This window comes from Cetorhinus maximus, chromosome 2 (assembly GCF_964194155.1).
Source record: "Cetorhinus maximus chromosome 2, sCetMax3.hap1.1, whole genome shotgun sequence".
Lineage (NCBI taxonomy): Eukaryota > Metazoa > Chordata > Chondrichthyes > Lamniformes > Cetorhinidae > Cetorhinus > Cetorhinus maximus.
Genome location: NC_135880.1, coordinates 104508186 through 104524137, shown reverse-complemented (window position 1 = coordinate 104524137; position 15952 = coordinate 104508186). Strand labels below are relative to the sequence as shown.

Genomic DNA, 15952 nt, shown 5'->3' with positions numbered 1-15952 from the left:
CATTCCACTGTGGGTCACAGGTATCTGATAAAAATGGAAGACCTGCAATACATTCAAGCCCTTTCATACAAAATGTGGAAGGGCAAAAAATAGTGATATTTAACTATTGCAGCATGAAAAACATGAATAGCTTATGATTCAGACATGGGCCTGAATTTTGCGTTCCGAGGTTGGGCGCGTACGCAGCAGGAGTCAGAGTAGTGCTTGCCGACAGTTAAAGGGCCAATTAAGGTAATTAAAAAGCCTATTGACCGCAATTTTATGTTGCCCATGTGATTTTTAGTTCATTGCACGGGCAAAACGGGTGGGCGGAATTCACATTTTTATCATTTCCTCACCCATGGGCAGGATAAAGGGACCCAGAGCAGCAGCATTTTCTCTGTCATTGCCTTTGCTGTGTGAGTACAGAGTTGTCCCAGAGTTTCTTGGCATCTCGTTTGATTGTCAAGCCTGCCTTTCAGCATCTCAGGTCCTCATTCTCCCCGGAAGGTTCCTCTGTGTATTGCAGCACACTGCTGCTTCACTTTCAAGGCACTGCTCCTCTGCATCCCTTCAAATGGATATAGTGTGTTCCACCGGTGGAACCTCCTCTGAAGAGGAAGAGAGGGGCAGGAGGGAGAGGAGGCCAGGTGAGTGTAGGCAGTGTCCCAGGCACAGACTTTTAAGAGGAGAGGCACGGGCTCAATTGGTGCAGGGCGAGCAGGGAGGCCAAGGTGGGAGAGCATGCCGAAGATGCCACTACCCAGCAAGTAGAGTGTTCAGGCAGCGCTCCAACTACCTCTAGATGCCTGAGGTGTAGTGCCGCAGGAGGCTCTGTCTCTCCAGGGACACAGTGACAACAATATGTCACATGATAGGTCTGGAGATCAACTCCAATTGAGTGGGTGGAAACCCCATGCTGGTGGCTTTGAAGTTCACAGTGGTCCTAAACTTCAATGTTTCCGGTTCTTTTCAGGGCACAGTGGGGGATCTGTCTGGCATTTCTCAATCAGCTGCACACAGTTGTGTCAAGCTTGTGACTGATGCTATCTTTAGACACGTCCACACTTTCATCCACTTCTGGACAGATGAGGTGAGCCAGGTGGAGAGAGCAGGAGGCTTCACTACGATGGCTGGGTTCCCCCGCTTCCAGGATATAATAAATTGCATTCACGTGGCCATCAAGATCCCAGCCTTGGCAGGGCAGGCTTAAGTGCCAGCTGGCATATGCACTCTTTGATGCCTGTACGTTCCGGGAAAGGGGCACCGGACTAAAGTTCTCCTCTCAGGTCCTTGCCATTTCTGCACTTACGCTTGCTGACTGCAGCAGATCATTAAATCTTTTGCGGCACTAAAGCCACGTGTGGCGTGCCCACTGAACTGGGCGCCGACTTCTGTCCAGGCCATCGTGGTCAGATGGGACAGCCTTTTCTTGCTGTCCCTGTGCATTAGGATTTGCCGCCTGGCGCTGACCTCCTCGACCAGCACTCCCAAGCACTCATCAGAGAAACTGGGGGTGGGGGGGGGGGCAGAGTGCCCACCCAATTTGCCCTCCCACCTTCCATGACCACCAGGTGCTGAGGCCATGACTGCACACCAGGACACTTCTTGAACAGCTTCCAGACAGCTCCCTCAGCCTCCCCCATAACTCCTGGCAGCCTTCAGGGAGCTGCCTCTTCCATTTTTGAATGGAAGAAGCAGCCCGACATTTCCCACCGGGCACCTGACATTTCTCACTCCCGTGCATGAAAAACACATCCGGTGGTCACGTTTCATGCTGGGCGGGCTTTAATTGGCCACTCAGCGTAAGATCACGTTCACAGCGTAAATCCGGCCGGGAGCGGGTTTTACATCCGCTTCCAGCCGCGCCGACTTCGGACGCACCCCGAGGATAAAATTCAGGCCATGGAGTTATCTCAAAGGACAATTCACATCGTTCATGGTACGAGCATACTTTGAGAGATAATGCAATTATTAAAGTTGAAATGTAAAACAAGACCATTTATAAAGCAGAAAAATTTGAGGAGGAATTTTAATTCCTGGCAGAAATTCGTGAAACACCTTCTTGGGGGCTGCAGAGGGAGACGCTATCCATTGTAATGACTAAGCCTTATTAACAATTGGCTGGTTTGCACCCAGCCCAAACTGGGTATACAAGGACAGCATGCCAGCTGAGAAAATTGGGTGTTCCAGAGCCCACAAGGCCAGCAGCCAGATAAGTCAGAGTGGGTTTGGTAAGCTTTCTGATGGTGAACCTAAATATGTCAGCACCCCTTAACTTTCTGATGAACTGTTGCTAACACAAACACACAGAAGATGTAGATAGTGAACTTTGACTGTAACATTATTGCATTAGTGAGTATAGGAATAGGAGAATAGAGCAGATGAATGCAAAGCTAGAGAAGTGGTGCAGGAGATGGGGCTTTAGATTCCTCAGACATTCGGACCAGCTCTGGGGGAGATGGGACCTGTACAGGCTGGAGGGGTTGTACCTGGACAGAGCTGGAACCAGCATCCATGTGGGGTGGTTTGCTAGTGCTATTGGGGAGAGTTTAAACTAACTTGGCATGGGTGGGGGAACCAGGAGATAACATTAGAAAAGAAAAACAAGGTACACAAAGAATTGGGAGGGACAGATAGCACTAGAGTAAGAAATTGGTGGGGTCAGAGTAAGAGGGAATGCAATAAGGTTGAAATTGGGTTTACAATGCATGTATATGAATGCACAGAGTGTGGCAAATAAGGTTGATGAGCTGCAGGCACAGATAGCCACGTGGGAATATGGTGGTGTAGTGATAACAGATACCTGGCTCAAAATCGAGCAGAAATGGATACTAAATATTACAGTGTTGGACAAGGAGGATAAGAGAGGAGTCAAGAACGCAATCTCTTTGGTTAGAGCTAAGAAACAATAGAGGTAGCATTACACTACTGGGTGTATTTTATAGGCCACCAACTAGTGGGAAAGGTATAGAGGAGCACATTTGCAAGAAAATCATGGAGAGGTACAAAAACTATAGGGTAGTTATAATGGGGGACTTTAATTATCGTAAGAAGGGTAGAGAGGGGAAAGAGTTACCGAGGTGTGTTCAACAAGGTTTTGTATATCAGTACGTTTCTGGCCCAATGAGGCAGGAGGCATTGCTGGAACTGGTTCTAGGGAATGAGGTGGGTCAAGTAGATCAAGTGTCAGTGATCATAGTGTTATAGGGTTTATGTTAGCTATAGAAAAGGACAAGGGGCAATCCAGAGTAAAAAAATAATCAATTGGGGCTTGGCCTATTTCAATGGGGTGAGAATGGATCTGGCCCATGTTAACTGCAATCAAAGATTGGCAAGAAAATCTGTGTCTAAATGACGGTTTTTCTTTACAGCGGAAATGGCTCAGGTACAGTCAAGGTACATTCCCGCAAGGGTTAAAGGTAAGACAAAGATAGCTAGAGCTCCATGGATGATGAAAGAGATAGAGAGCAAGGGGAGGCAGGAAAAGAAGGTATAATAGATGACAGGTTGATAATATAATTGAGAACCAGGGTGAATATAGAAGGTTCTGAGGGGAAGTGAAAAAAGAAATAGGTGAAGCAAAGAGAGAATATGAGAAGAAACTTGCAGCGGACATAAAAGGGAATCCAAAAGTCTCCTATAGGCATATAAATAGTAAAAGGATGGTAAAAGGAGGAGTGGGGCCTTTTAGGGATCACAAAGGGGATTTACACTTGTAGGCAGAGAGCATGTCTGAGGTACTAAACGAATACTTTGTGTCTGTATTTACCAAGGAAGCAGATGCTGCTGAAGTCATAGTAAAAGAGGAGATAATTGAGACATTGGATGGACTATAAATCAGTAAAGAATAGAAAGACTGGCTATATTTAAAACTGATACGTCACCAGGACAGGATGAGATGCATTCGAGGATACTGACGAAATTGAGTGTGGAAATTGCGGGGGCACTGACTATAATCGTCCAATCCTCCTCAAATATAGGGGTGGTGCCAGAGGACTGGAAAATTGCAGATACTACACCTCATTCAAAAAGGGGTGTAATAAGCCCAGTAATTACAGGCCATTCAGTTTAAGCTGGGTAGTGGGAAAGCTTTTAGAAATGATAATTTGCGACAAAGTTAACAGTCACTTGGACAAATGTGAATTAAGTAAGGAAAGCCAGCACAGATTTGTTAAGGTCAAATCATGTTCAGCTAACTCAATTGAGTTTTTTTTTAATGAGGTAACAGAGAGGATTGATGAGTATAATGGCAATTGATGTAGTGTAAAAGGACTTCCAAAAGGCATTTGATAAAGTGCCACAGGCTTGTCAGAAAAGGTAAAGTCCATGGAATAAAAGGGACAGTGGCAGCATGTGACAGGAAAGAGAAAGTAGTGGTGAACAGTTGTTTTTCAGACTGGAGGAAAAAATACAGTGGGGCTTCCCTAGGGTCAGATTTAGGACCACTGCTTTTCTTGATCATGCTGCAGGCCAAAGGCATCGCCCCTGCTCCCCCCATTCTTGTTGCAACCTTTGTTTGGACAGCTCACATACACCTCTGCTCTCCAAGTGAAAATGCAGCAACACTCTGGCAAATCCTGGAATTCACTACCACTTCTCCAAAAGGAAAGGTGCTCATGTCGGCATCCCCAGTGTGAAGGAGTGCTGGCCTGACATCACACAGCTCAACAGCTGATGCAACGCCAAGATACCTAAGATAAAAGCAAAATACTGCGGATGCTGGAAATCTGAAACAAAAACTGAAAATGTTGGAAAAACTCAGCAGGTCTGACAGCCTCCATGTAGAGAGAAGAACAAAGTTAATGTTTCAAGTCCATATGACCCTTCTTCAGAGCTTGCCATTTCTCTTCAACTCCGAAGGAGGGTCATACGGACTCAAAACATCAACTTTGTTTTTCTCTCTCCACAGATGCTATCAGACCTGCTGAGTTTTTCCCAGCATTTTCTGTTTTTTCCAAGACACCTAACTTGGATCATGCATCTCCAAGCAGCATATTCAAACATCAATTAGCAATCAATATGCATTAAGCTGTGATATGGATCCTGCACTTGAGTGCCTTAAAGGACCTGACGCCTAAATTGCAGGTAAGGTCATTTTTAAGAACTTCTGCTATTGCAAAGTATCTGGAAGAACTCTGGCGTATTTTTGGAGAAGTGGTGGTGAATTCCTGGATTTGCCAGACAGTGTTGCTGCATTCTCACATGGAAAGCAGAGGTATACATTGACCTGCCCAACCATAGGTTGCAACAGGAATGGGAGGAGCAGTGGCAGTGCCTTTGGGTCTGTAGCACTGCAGGAAGATTGAGCAGAGATGGTGCAAATGGGATCCTCTGCACCATGCCCTCTGCCAAGTTGGAGCTGGACTCCTCCATGTTCCTTGACAGCGACAAAAGGCTGTCTGGAATGCAATCCAATGCACCCAGTATCTCAGATCACATCCTCATCAGTGTTCTCCTATATGCTGCCCCATCAAGGTCCTCTTCTGAATGTGCTATTGCAAAACCTATCAGCTACTGCGCCCTCTGGTGAACTGGCAAACGAACCATCCTTTCCCCCTGACCTGGCTGCAGGCCACTCTGGATGCCTTGTCACATGCTGATCTCAATTCTATAGTAGCCTCTAAGGAACATGCAGTGCCAGTTTCTGAGCTGGTGGTTGTGAGTGTCAGGTCAAGTGATGGGACCTCTTCATTAGTGTTATGCTGTTGCCTTCTTTCTTCCTCCTGAGAAAGCAGCAGTTCTTGAGCGTCTGAATGCAGGAAATCAGAAGGGGAAAGATGGTGTGAGGGATGGAGGGTGGGGTGGAAAGCAAGCAGTCCAAGGTCAAATGATCAGCAGCTTGCTCATCATGCCAGACAGCATGATGAGGGTGTGCTGGAAGTTGAGAGGGGCATAAAATAGGAGCATAACATAATCCTTAATGTTCTCAGCAATGCTGGATGCCACAGGGTCTGTCACAGCCGGTATCATGATGTTGGGAATTATCTTCTCTCTAGAGTTCAGAAGATGTAGGTGTCCATGTTCCTTTTTGTTCTGCTCTGTTCCCTTCTATTGTTGTCTATTGTTGTTGAGGGCAGTATGCCAGTAATTGTGTAGCATTGTGTTTGGGTAATGTGCCTGTCATTGCTAAATATCAGGTGTGAGGCTGGCAACATTGGTAGGTGTGTGAGGGTGAAATAGAATACTTGGAAGTTTATGTATGAACCCTGAATGCCAAGGAGTGCTGATGGGTGAATGGTGGGGTTATGGTGTATTGGGCACTGAAAGAGTTTGGTGGTGTGGTGGGTATGAGATGTGTGATGTTACTTACCTTGACCACCCACATGAGGTCATTAGACTTTTCGTGGCAATGCTGCCAGGTCCTCGTAGACAAACTCACAGAGTTGACCTCCTTGGCAACCTCCTCTCACTCCCTTCTGAGGATCTTCTAGCCCCTGTGGGACCTTGAGGTTCATTCTCCTGCCCACCTCCACCCCTAATGCCTCAAGCACCATATCCACCCTCTGGAACTCTCTCTTTACCCTTCTTTTCCACTTAAATTCCTTTTAAATTCCAGAAATGTTATTTAGTGCAGCATCGCTTTAAGAGGGACACACTGCCTTTAAGAAGAGCAAGTTGGTTGCATCATGTGCACTTAGCAGAACGCTGTCTGGCCTCTGCTGAGTGCAGATGCAGCAGGCAGCATGAAGAGGAAGCCAACAGTGAGGAACAAACTTGGCCCCACTCTGCAATCATGGTAATGAGATTGGAGTACCAAGTTTGGGTGCTGCCCATTTCTGATGGAACTAGCACCAGAATGACACAAATTGTGACCACCATGCCCAAAGAAGGAGCAGATTAATTTTTAGCCCCATATCTCCTGCAAGATAATCCAGAATTTTTTCTTAAATTCATTCATGGGATTTGGGTGTCACTGGGCCAGCATTTATTGCCCATCCCGAGTTGCCCTTGAGAAGGTGGTGGTGAGCTGCCTTGAACCGCTGCAGTCCCTGTGGTGTCAGTACACCCACAGTGCTGTTTCCTGCAAAGACTTCTCCTTTTACACTTGCCTTGCTCTGTGTCTTCATTTTCAGGTAGGATGTGGGCCGGTGGCATTTGGATGAGGCCCAGCAGTTAAAATTGCCTTGGTCCCAAGCTGCCTGTTAATTAACCAGAGCGGTTTACTGGATTAAAATCCACCTCAAGATGAAATGTACCCCAAAATTCTTATTTTTGCTAATTTATAGCCAGAATTTTGAGGTCAGCGGGCAGGAATGGTCAGCGGCCCGGGAGCGGCTGGGAAATAGCCCGTCGCTCATGATTGGCCCCAACCACGATTTCACGCTTGGCGGGCCATAATTGGCTGCTCCCCAATGGTTGGGAAGGGGCAAACGGGGGTGGGGACCTGTTGGCCACCGGGACCAAAGGTGACCCAGCGGCCGGTTTGAATTCGGCACTGTCAGGCCCTGGCTGCCAGCGAGGAAGACATCTTTGGTGTCGTCAGCAGGAGATTAAAAATTATGGATTCCAATGTGGCTGCAGATACGAGGTGGGAGGGCAAGTCAGGTGGGCACTTGGCAGCCCCCCCACCCCCCCAACCACCCCCCACCCCTCGGTTTTCTGATGAGCGCCTCGCGGTGCGCTTGGAGGAGGTGGCTGCCAGGAGGGACATCCTTGTTCCTGGGGATGAGAGGAGGAGGCCACTGCACCTTACAAAAAGAGCTTGTGAGGAGGTGGCAGCGCTGATCAGCAGCCATGATGTTGTGTGGCGCACCTGGGTCCAGTGCCGCAAGAGGTTTAACAACTTGCTGCGCTCAGGAAGGGCGAGTACCGTGTTGGAATGGATCAATGTATTGAAGTGTTGAGGGCTGGCTGTCCCCCTGTGGAACTCAGGGGTGTTAGAAACTGAGTGCCAATTGTCAATGACGCTGGGGCTGGCCACGAGAGTGAGCCCTGGTTGCTTGGACTGAGTGCCTTGAGGCTCAAGGGCCACGACTTGAATGTGTCCTGCAAGGTGCTCCTCAGGCGGGGTTGGCCAGGCTGCAGTAGTGCTGCAGGTAGAGAGTAGACTAATCAATGCTCCCCTACCCTTTCAGGAGAAGACGGCCCATAACAACATTGAAAGGTCGTGGACTAGGGGAGGCCCCGCTAATCTCCTAACCCTAACCTAATACGAGCAGTACGCCTTGGAGCTGGAGAGGCGCCAACGCACCTTGGTCAACTGGCCGCTGAGAGGCTGGGGTAAGAGTGCAATGCACAGAGGTGAGAGTTTCAGATGGTGCAAATGTCCTTATGTAGTCTCATCATTGATGGGAGCCTCAAAATTGGATTTCCCATTGAGCACTGAAAGACGATGGCACCATGATGCAGATCTCCATTGTCTCACCAGGGTGCCTGGCATGCACTGTGACAGTGTGATGACTTAAACTAATGTCATGTCATTGTTCTCCTTTAGATTCATGAGCACACACTCGAATGCAGGACCCCGAAGAGCCACCCCTGACGCCAGAGGACCACCAGGTTCCAGATGCACTTGCGTCACACCCGCTCTCTGAACCAGGCACCAGCGCAGATACCAGCGCCTCGGTGGGCTAGAATGTGGGTGCACAGCAGTGAAGGCACTTCACACTTGCTTAAGGAGCATGCGGAGGCAGAGAGTGCCCAGGGCGCTGGCAGTCAGAGGACTGCTGGAGACCAGGACGATGCTCAGCTGAAGGCAGATGATGAGCCTCTGGAGTCGTCCATTAGGTGGCAGGTGCTGGATGTCCAGCGAGATGTGTGGGACGATCTGGTGGAGATCCATGAGGGTCTGTGTGCCATGGTCTCCGTTATGGAGGAGTCCATGCAGAGCATCAGCACTGCGTTGACCCTCATGCCCAAGCCCACAGCCTCCTCCATCGAGAGAGTGGCAACTCTCTTGGAGAGGCTGCTCCAGGAACAGAATCAGGGGTTCCCGGGGTTGCGCTCAGACCTGCAATCCCACATACAGGCAATGATGTCAGGTGGTCAGTGTCCATGTGGGAAATGGATGAGGCACTCAGTATCCCAGCTAGGTGCCCGTCCATCAATGGCAAGCAGGGAGATCCAGAGCTACCTTACGTTGGCACACGAGCTGCTTGTCGTCTCTGCGGGTTCCTTTCAGGGCACTTTGGATGACAGCAGTAGCTCCTCTGCCCCTCTGCCAGTGACCGTGGCATCCGATGAGGCTGCAGAGACTGGGGAGATGCCAGACATGGAACCGGCTGCTCCCTCCCAGGCGGGACCGGCACAGGATCCACTGGCCAGAGGACGACTGTCAAAGTCATCAAGGCCAACAGGACAGCTGAGTCAGCAGGCTGTCTCCAATGCTGGTGCCAGCGAAGGGGGAACACCAAGATGTAGCACTCGCAAATGTAAGTTTAAGGCACCATGAGCACAAGAGGGACTGGTTGCGGGTGATCTTCTGTTGTGTAATGTTTTATTTTAACTGTTCTGGTGTTGAAGACCAGAGAAGGCTCTGTTAATTTGCTTTGACTGTCAACATGAGATAAATTTTCTTTTGTCGTAATGGCCCGATTATGCTTAGAACCATAGAACCATAGAAAAGTTACAGCACAGAAGGAAGCCATTCAGCCCATCTTGTCCATGCCAGCCCGAGGACACCCAGGTGCCCTTTCTAATCCCACCTTCCTGCACCCGGCCCATAGTCCTGCAGCTTACAGCACTTAAGGGCAAATCCAGGTACTTTTTAAAAGAGTTTAGAGTTTCTGCCTCTACCACCAACTTGGCCAGCGAATTCCAGACACCCACTACCCTCTGCTTAAAAATGTTCTTCCTCATGTCCCCCCTACACCTTCTGCCACTTATCTTGAATCTATGTCCCCTGGTTCTAGAATTCTTCACCAAGGGAAACAATTTTAACCTGTCCACTCTATCTATTCCCCTCATAATTTTGTACACCTCAGTCAAGTCACCTCTCAGCCTTCTTTGTTCTAAGGAAAATAACCCCAACCTATCCAACCTCTCCTTGTAGCTACACTTTTCTAACCCTGGCAACATTCTTGTAAACCTCCTCTGCACTCTCTCCAGAGCTATTACGTCCTTCCCGAAATATGGTGACCAGAACTGCACACAATACTCCAGTTGTGGCCTCACCAGTGTTTTATACAATTCCAACATTATATCCTTACTTTTATATTCTATACCTCTGCCAATGAAGGAGAGCATTCCATATGCCTTCTTTATAACCTTGTCTACTTGAACTGCTGCCTTCAGGGACCTGTGTACTTGTACGCCAAGATCTCTCACTTCATCTACCCCTCTTAGTATATTCCCATTTATTGTGTAATCCCTGTAACTGTTTGACCTCCCTAAATGTATGACTTCACACTTCTCTATGTTAAAATCCATCTGCCACCTTACCGCCCACTCCACCAACCCATCTATATAGTTTTGGAGATTATGGCTATCCTCTACACTATCCACTACTCGGCCAATCTTTGTGTCATCTGCCTAGCTGAAGGAATGTTGGATCAAGGCATCCCTGGTATCCCTGCTCCCTGGCGGTTACCAAGGTCTGCATCCACGCCCTCAGTGTTCTCTTCACCGTTCTCCTCTTCTGACTCACTACTGGATTCATCCTCTGTGGCCAGTGCAGCTGCATCAACATCCTTATCCTCCAGTGGGTCTCCCCTTGCCAGTGCCAGATTGTGGAAAACGCAGCATGCGACCACTATCAGTGACACCCACTCTGGGGGGTGTTGTAGTGTTCCCCCTGAACGGTCCACGCAACGGAAGCGAGTCTTCAGAAGACCTATAGTCCTCTCTATCACCGCTCTTGTGGAGGCATGACTCCTGTTGTACCACTGCTCTGCCTCTGTTCTTGGGTGGCAGAGAGACATCATGAGCCACCTTTTCAAGAGATATCCCTTGTCACCCAGCAGCCATCCATCCAGTCGGGCTGGAGCACTAAAGAGCCTCAGCACCTGGGAGTGTCTCAGGATGTACACGTCATGGAAGCTGCCTGGGTACCTTGCACAGACTTGCAGAATCTGCATCCTGTGGTCACATACTATCTGCACGTTCATGGAATAGAATCCTTTCCTGTTGACGAAGGCACCCGGCTGACCCGCTGGTGCCTTGATGGCCACATGTGTGCAGTCAATTGCATCCTGGATGCAGAGGAATCCAACAATCACTGCAAAGCCTCTGGCTCGCTCAGCCTGGCTGGCCTCATCCAAATGGGAATGAATGACAGTCAATACCTGTCTGAACAGAGTTTCTGTCACCAGCTTGATGCAACTATGGACAACTTATTGGGAGACTCCACACAGATCCCACACTGACCCCTGGAAAGAGCCAGAGGCATAGAGGTTGAGGGCCACTGTGACCTTCAGAGCCACTGGCATGGGATGTCCACCCACACAGTCGGAGCTGATCTCAGGTCCAATCATCTGACAGATGGGGGTCACTGTCTTGCTTGAGAGGCAGAGCCTCCTTCGGCATTGCACCTCAGTCATATTGAGGTAGCTGCATCGCCGCCTGTAAACCTTGGCAGCAGGATAGTGGTGTCTTCCGTGGCCCTTTCCACCTTGTACTAGCAGCTGGCGCTGCGCCCCCTGTGCCTCTCCTCCCACAGGTTGCTCCCCTGCAAGCTGCCTTGGGACACCTGGTCTCCTCACCCTTCTGCCTCATTCTCCCTCCTCAGAGGAGGTGCCTCCAGCATAGACTACAATCCTCATTACCAAGGAGTCCTGAAACGAAGCCTGGAAATGCTAACAATGAAGCCCCGAACAGAGATGAAACTGCCAAGTACCAGTAAGTCACCAGTCGCAAACTATCTATCAAACTCCTCTTTAGTCACACTGGCAATGCTGCTGGCCCTTTTTATCCCACCCTTGGATGAGGTTTTTGAAATTGCCGGCTGGCCATCTGCCCATTTTCCCCGTGTGACGAGCGCGAAATCGCACGGGCAACAAAAAATCGGCATCAATTGACTTTTTATTGGCCTAAAGTGGCGTTTTAATTAATAGCGGGCATGGCTTTGGCACCTGCGTGTGCCCGCCGAGCGAAATATCAAGTGAGTGCGATGACATTGGATCACTCACCTGATATCATCGTGTGTTATTTTATTGTCGGGCGTGTCAGGCATGCATCCGCACATCGAGCGAAAAATTCTGCCCTATGTGAAAATATAGCCATGAGTAAGCAGTGAAATTTCACAAGTTTTATTTTACTTCTCTTCGCTAAATTTATTGAAGGCAGAATTTCACCTCAAGATTTTCCATCATTTTTTGAAACCCATCTTAATTTCAACTTTTTTTTAATTCCTGGTTTCATAATTTGTTGGAAGTTCCAAAATAATGCCCTGAAAGCAATAAATTAATCACTGGCATTGTGTTGTTCATTTCAAGACTCATGGAATGATGGTTACATTCCAGCATGAAATTGTCAAGTGTATTCCAGAGTTTGAAGTTTCCTAACCAAATTATCCCAGCCGCTGCTTACTTAACCATGACTGAGCTTGCAGACTTAAATAACTTCTTTCCGCATTAGCAGAATAATACATTGAATGTTACATTCAACATCAGTCCTTTCTTTACGCATAAATGACCCTTCAGCTGACATATCATGAGCATTACCATGAGAAATCCCTTGTTCCATAATTTTGATATGTTCTGTATTATGAAAATAATTCTAATTTATTCATTCATGGAATGTGAACATTGCTGGCAAGCCCAGCATTTATCTCCCATCCCTAATTGTCCTTGAGAAGATGTTGATGAGCCACTTTCTTGAAGCACTGCAATCCATGTGCTGTGGGTATACGCAGAGTGCTGTTAGGGAGGGAGTTCCAGGAACAGGGATATAGTTCCAAGTCAGGATGATGTATGACTTGGAGGGGAACTTGCAAGTGGTGGCGTTCCCATGCTTCTTCTACACTTGTTCTTCTTGGTGGTAGAGGTCATGGGTCTGGAAGATATTGTTGAATAAGTCTTGGCGAGATGCACATCTGATCTTATGTTGAAGGGAAGATCATTGATGAAACAACTGAAGATGGTTGGGCCTAGGACATTACCCTGGGGAACGCCTGAAGCGATGTGCTGGGGCTGAGATGATTAACCTCCAACAATCCCTACCATCTTCCTTTATGCTAAGTATGACTCCAGCCAGTGGAGAGTTTTCCCCCTAATTCCCATTTACTTCAATTTTACTTGAGCTCCTTGATGCTTCACTTGGTCAAATGCTGCCTTAATGTCAAGGGCAGTCACTCTCACATCACCTCTGGAATTCAGCTCTTGTGTCCATGTTTGGGCCAAGCCTGTCATGAGGTCAGGAGTCAAATGGGCCAGGTGAACCCGAACTGAGCATCAGTGAGCTGGCTAATGCTGTGTAAGTGCTGCTTGCTAGCACTGTTGACAACAGCTCCAACGCTTTGCTGATGATAGAGTGTAGACTGATGGGACGGTAATTGGCAGATTGTATTTGTCCTGCCTTTTGTGGACAGAACATGCCTGGGCAATTTTCCACATTGTTGGATAAATACCAGCGGTGTAGCTATACTGGAGCAACTAGGCTATGGTGGGCATGGCTAGTTCTGGAGCACGTCTTCAGCACTATCCCTGGGATGTTGCCAGGGTCGTTGGCCTTTGATGTATCCAAAGCCTTCAGCCATTTCTTGAGATTACATGGAGTGAATTGAATTGGCTGAAGACTGACATCTGTGATGTTGGGGACCTCAGGAGGAGGCCAAGATAGATCATTCAACTAGCACTTTTGGCTGATGATGAGTTGCAAATGTTTCAGCCTGGTCTTTTGCACTGATGTGCTGGATTCCCCCATTCTTGAGATCAAAAAACAATTGAGAAAACAATTGTTAGCACTGTCAACAACACATTCCTTCACTTTGCTGATGATTCTGAGTAGACTGATTGGGTGGTAATTGGCCGGATTAGATTGTTTTGCTTTTTTGTGGACAGGACATACCTGGATAATTTTTCACTTTGTCAGCTAGATAACATACTCAAAATGGTTACAGCAGCTATAATTCCATGTTAGCTCAGAAGGAACTCAAAAATACCCAACAAGAGAAAGTTAGCGTAGCAGCAAAAATTCTGAAGGACTATACCATTATTCAAATTTTGATGGCATTTCTGAACAAAAATCCAAAACTGAAACATGTAAGCAGAATACTTTAACTGCAATAAGTAATGTTGCAGAGATACTTGCTAAGGAAGGAAAGATATCAATTAATTAATTTATTTTTAAAGTTTTATTTTTCTTGGTCCTCACTTTAAGAATCTACAAACAGTTGAGATATATATCTTATTTGATTTGTTAGATCAGGTACGTTCTGTCCATGTCACCTCAACATGGGTTGTAGTGTTTTTGAGCTCAATATCAACAGGCTGGCTTGTTGAGCTGAGAGGTAGGAGTTTTGAGCAGAAAATTCAGAAGGCTGTGTTTCCCCATATGCTGTGGAGTTTTGACCCCATTCAGAAGTCTGTACATTGATGTCTTGGCTTCCAATTGGATGGGGAAACACAACAGAGGAGGCTGCAGGAATAAGCAGGGACCTGCAACTGCTAGTGGGAGTGTGTTTGGTGGGGGGAGGGAGGGGTTCCAATCCCTGATCTTAGTTGGGGTTCTGAGCTCTGGCCCCAGCAGGTGGTCTAGTCCTGGGGCTGACCAGTCCCTTAGACCTGCAGATTCTGTGGGACGGTGTGGGGGATGTTGCTGCAAAAGCAGTTGGGGTAGGGATGCTCCAATGATAGAGACATGTAACTTAGTGGACTGAGGTCGGGAGCACTCTTGCTCCTCTTGGTCCACAAGCAGTGCTTTTCCCTGAAGCTGTCTTCACCTCCCATAGAGTTGCTGGGTTTTCCAAAGGCTGAGAAACTTGATAGGTCAGGGTTAAACCTGGAAAAAAGCTCAGTACCATAATTAAATAGCCAACCCATCTGGCTCCCAACTCACCAATTTTTGACGGTTAAAATTACCAGTTTTACTTCTGAGGAGAACAATCTTATATATTTATTTTGCTTACCTGTGTAAGAAAGAATGACAGCATTTATTTTCGATGAAACATTTCAGTGTGCCTCCACGGATCATTTACAAACTTTGTTCCAGTTTTCTTTAGTGGAGCTGTGCATTCCTGCTTCCCAAATCCCAGTACTCAGATGTGAAACTGCAAACTGCAACTCATTATGAGCCATGGCACATCAAAAATAATTTGGTGTACATTCTGCATGTTTGCAGAGGCTCCACATCAAAGCTACAATATTTGTTTAAGAGAACTCTAATTCTCCCTGAGAAAACTCCATTAGAGTACTTTTAAGAATAAAATTATTGTTCTATCTCTGTAGGTCAACAAATACAATTCGACCACAAACAGCTGATGACTGTTGGAAATCCAGAAAAAAACCACTCCTGCATGATGGCCCTTCAGCTGGTATGAGCTTACAATTTCGGGAAAATGTTATCGGCAGCTCCAGTTTTGTTCCACCAGTATTTCCAGAACTTCCCTTGGGAGGCAGGGCAGGTCCAGCGCTTGTAATCAGTAATTAGGGTTCTAGGGTTCCTCATGTTCCATCTCAATTTCCTGTGATAGCGTACAAAAGGTGGCCCTTTCTACTGGCGCCCCGAAAAGCTGGTGGGAACTTGATGCCTGGGAAACTACCTCAGGTTGGAGATTTTGGAATTTTTGACCACTTTAGCCAACCCATGCCTAACTCCATGAGCTGCATTAAAATCCACCCATGTATTTGTTAAGGACCTGTAAAACCACTAATTGTTTACCAGGTGCAACAAAATCCATTTGCAACAAAATCCAGTGCTGCAACAAACTGGAACATTCTGTGGTGAATCAAGTAACTATCAACTGTTTGCCACACTGTTGTTAATTTTAAACCCCTCCAGCTGCAGCAAAGAACAGCTATTAAGGGATGTGTTACTGATAAATGTTCCAGAGAGAGCGTCATATGGAATGGATTTCATTCTGTTGAAGGGGCCC

General features: G+C 47.3%; 1 protein-coding gene across 1 annotated transcript in view; it reads left to right on the top strand.

Moving 5' to 3' along the window:
* LOC144691336 (uncharacterized) overlaps positions 1–15604 on the top strand; it is a 67592-nt gene extending 51988 nt beyond the window's left edge. Inside the window, exons 6-7 of the mRNA XM_078559346.1 lie at positions 15306–15447; positions 15551–15604. Coding sequence (XP_078415472.1) covers positions 15306–15447; positions 15551–15604 — 196 coding nt within the window. The remainder of the gene's footprint in view (positions 1–15305; positions 15448–15550) is intronic.
* Positions 15605–15952: the final 348 nt, after the last annotated feature.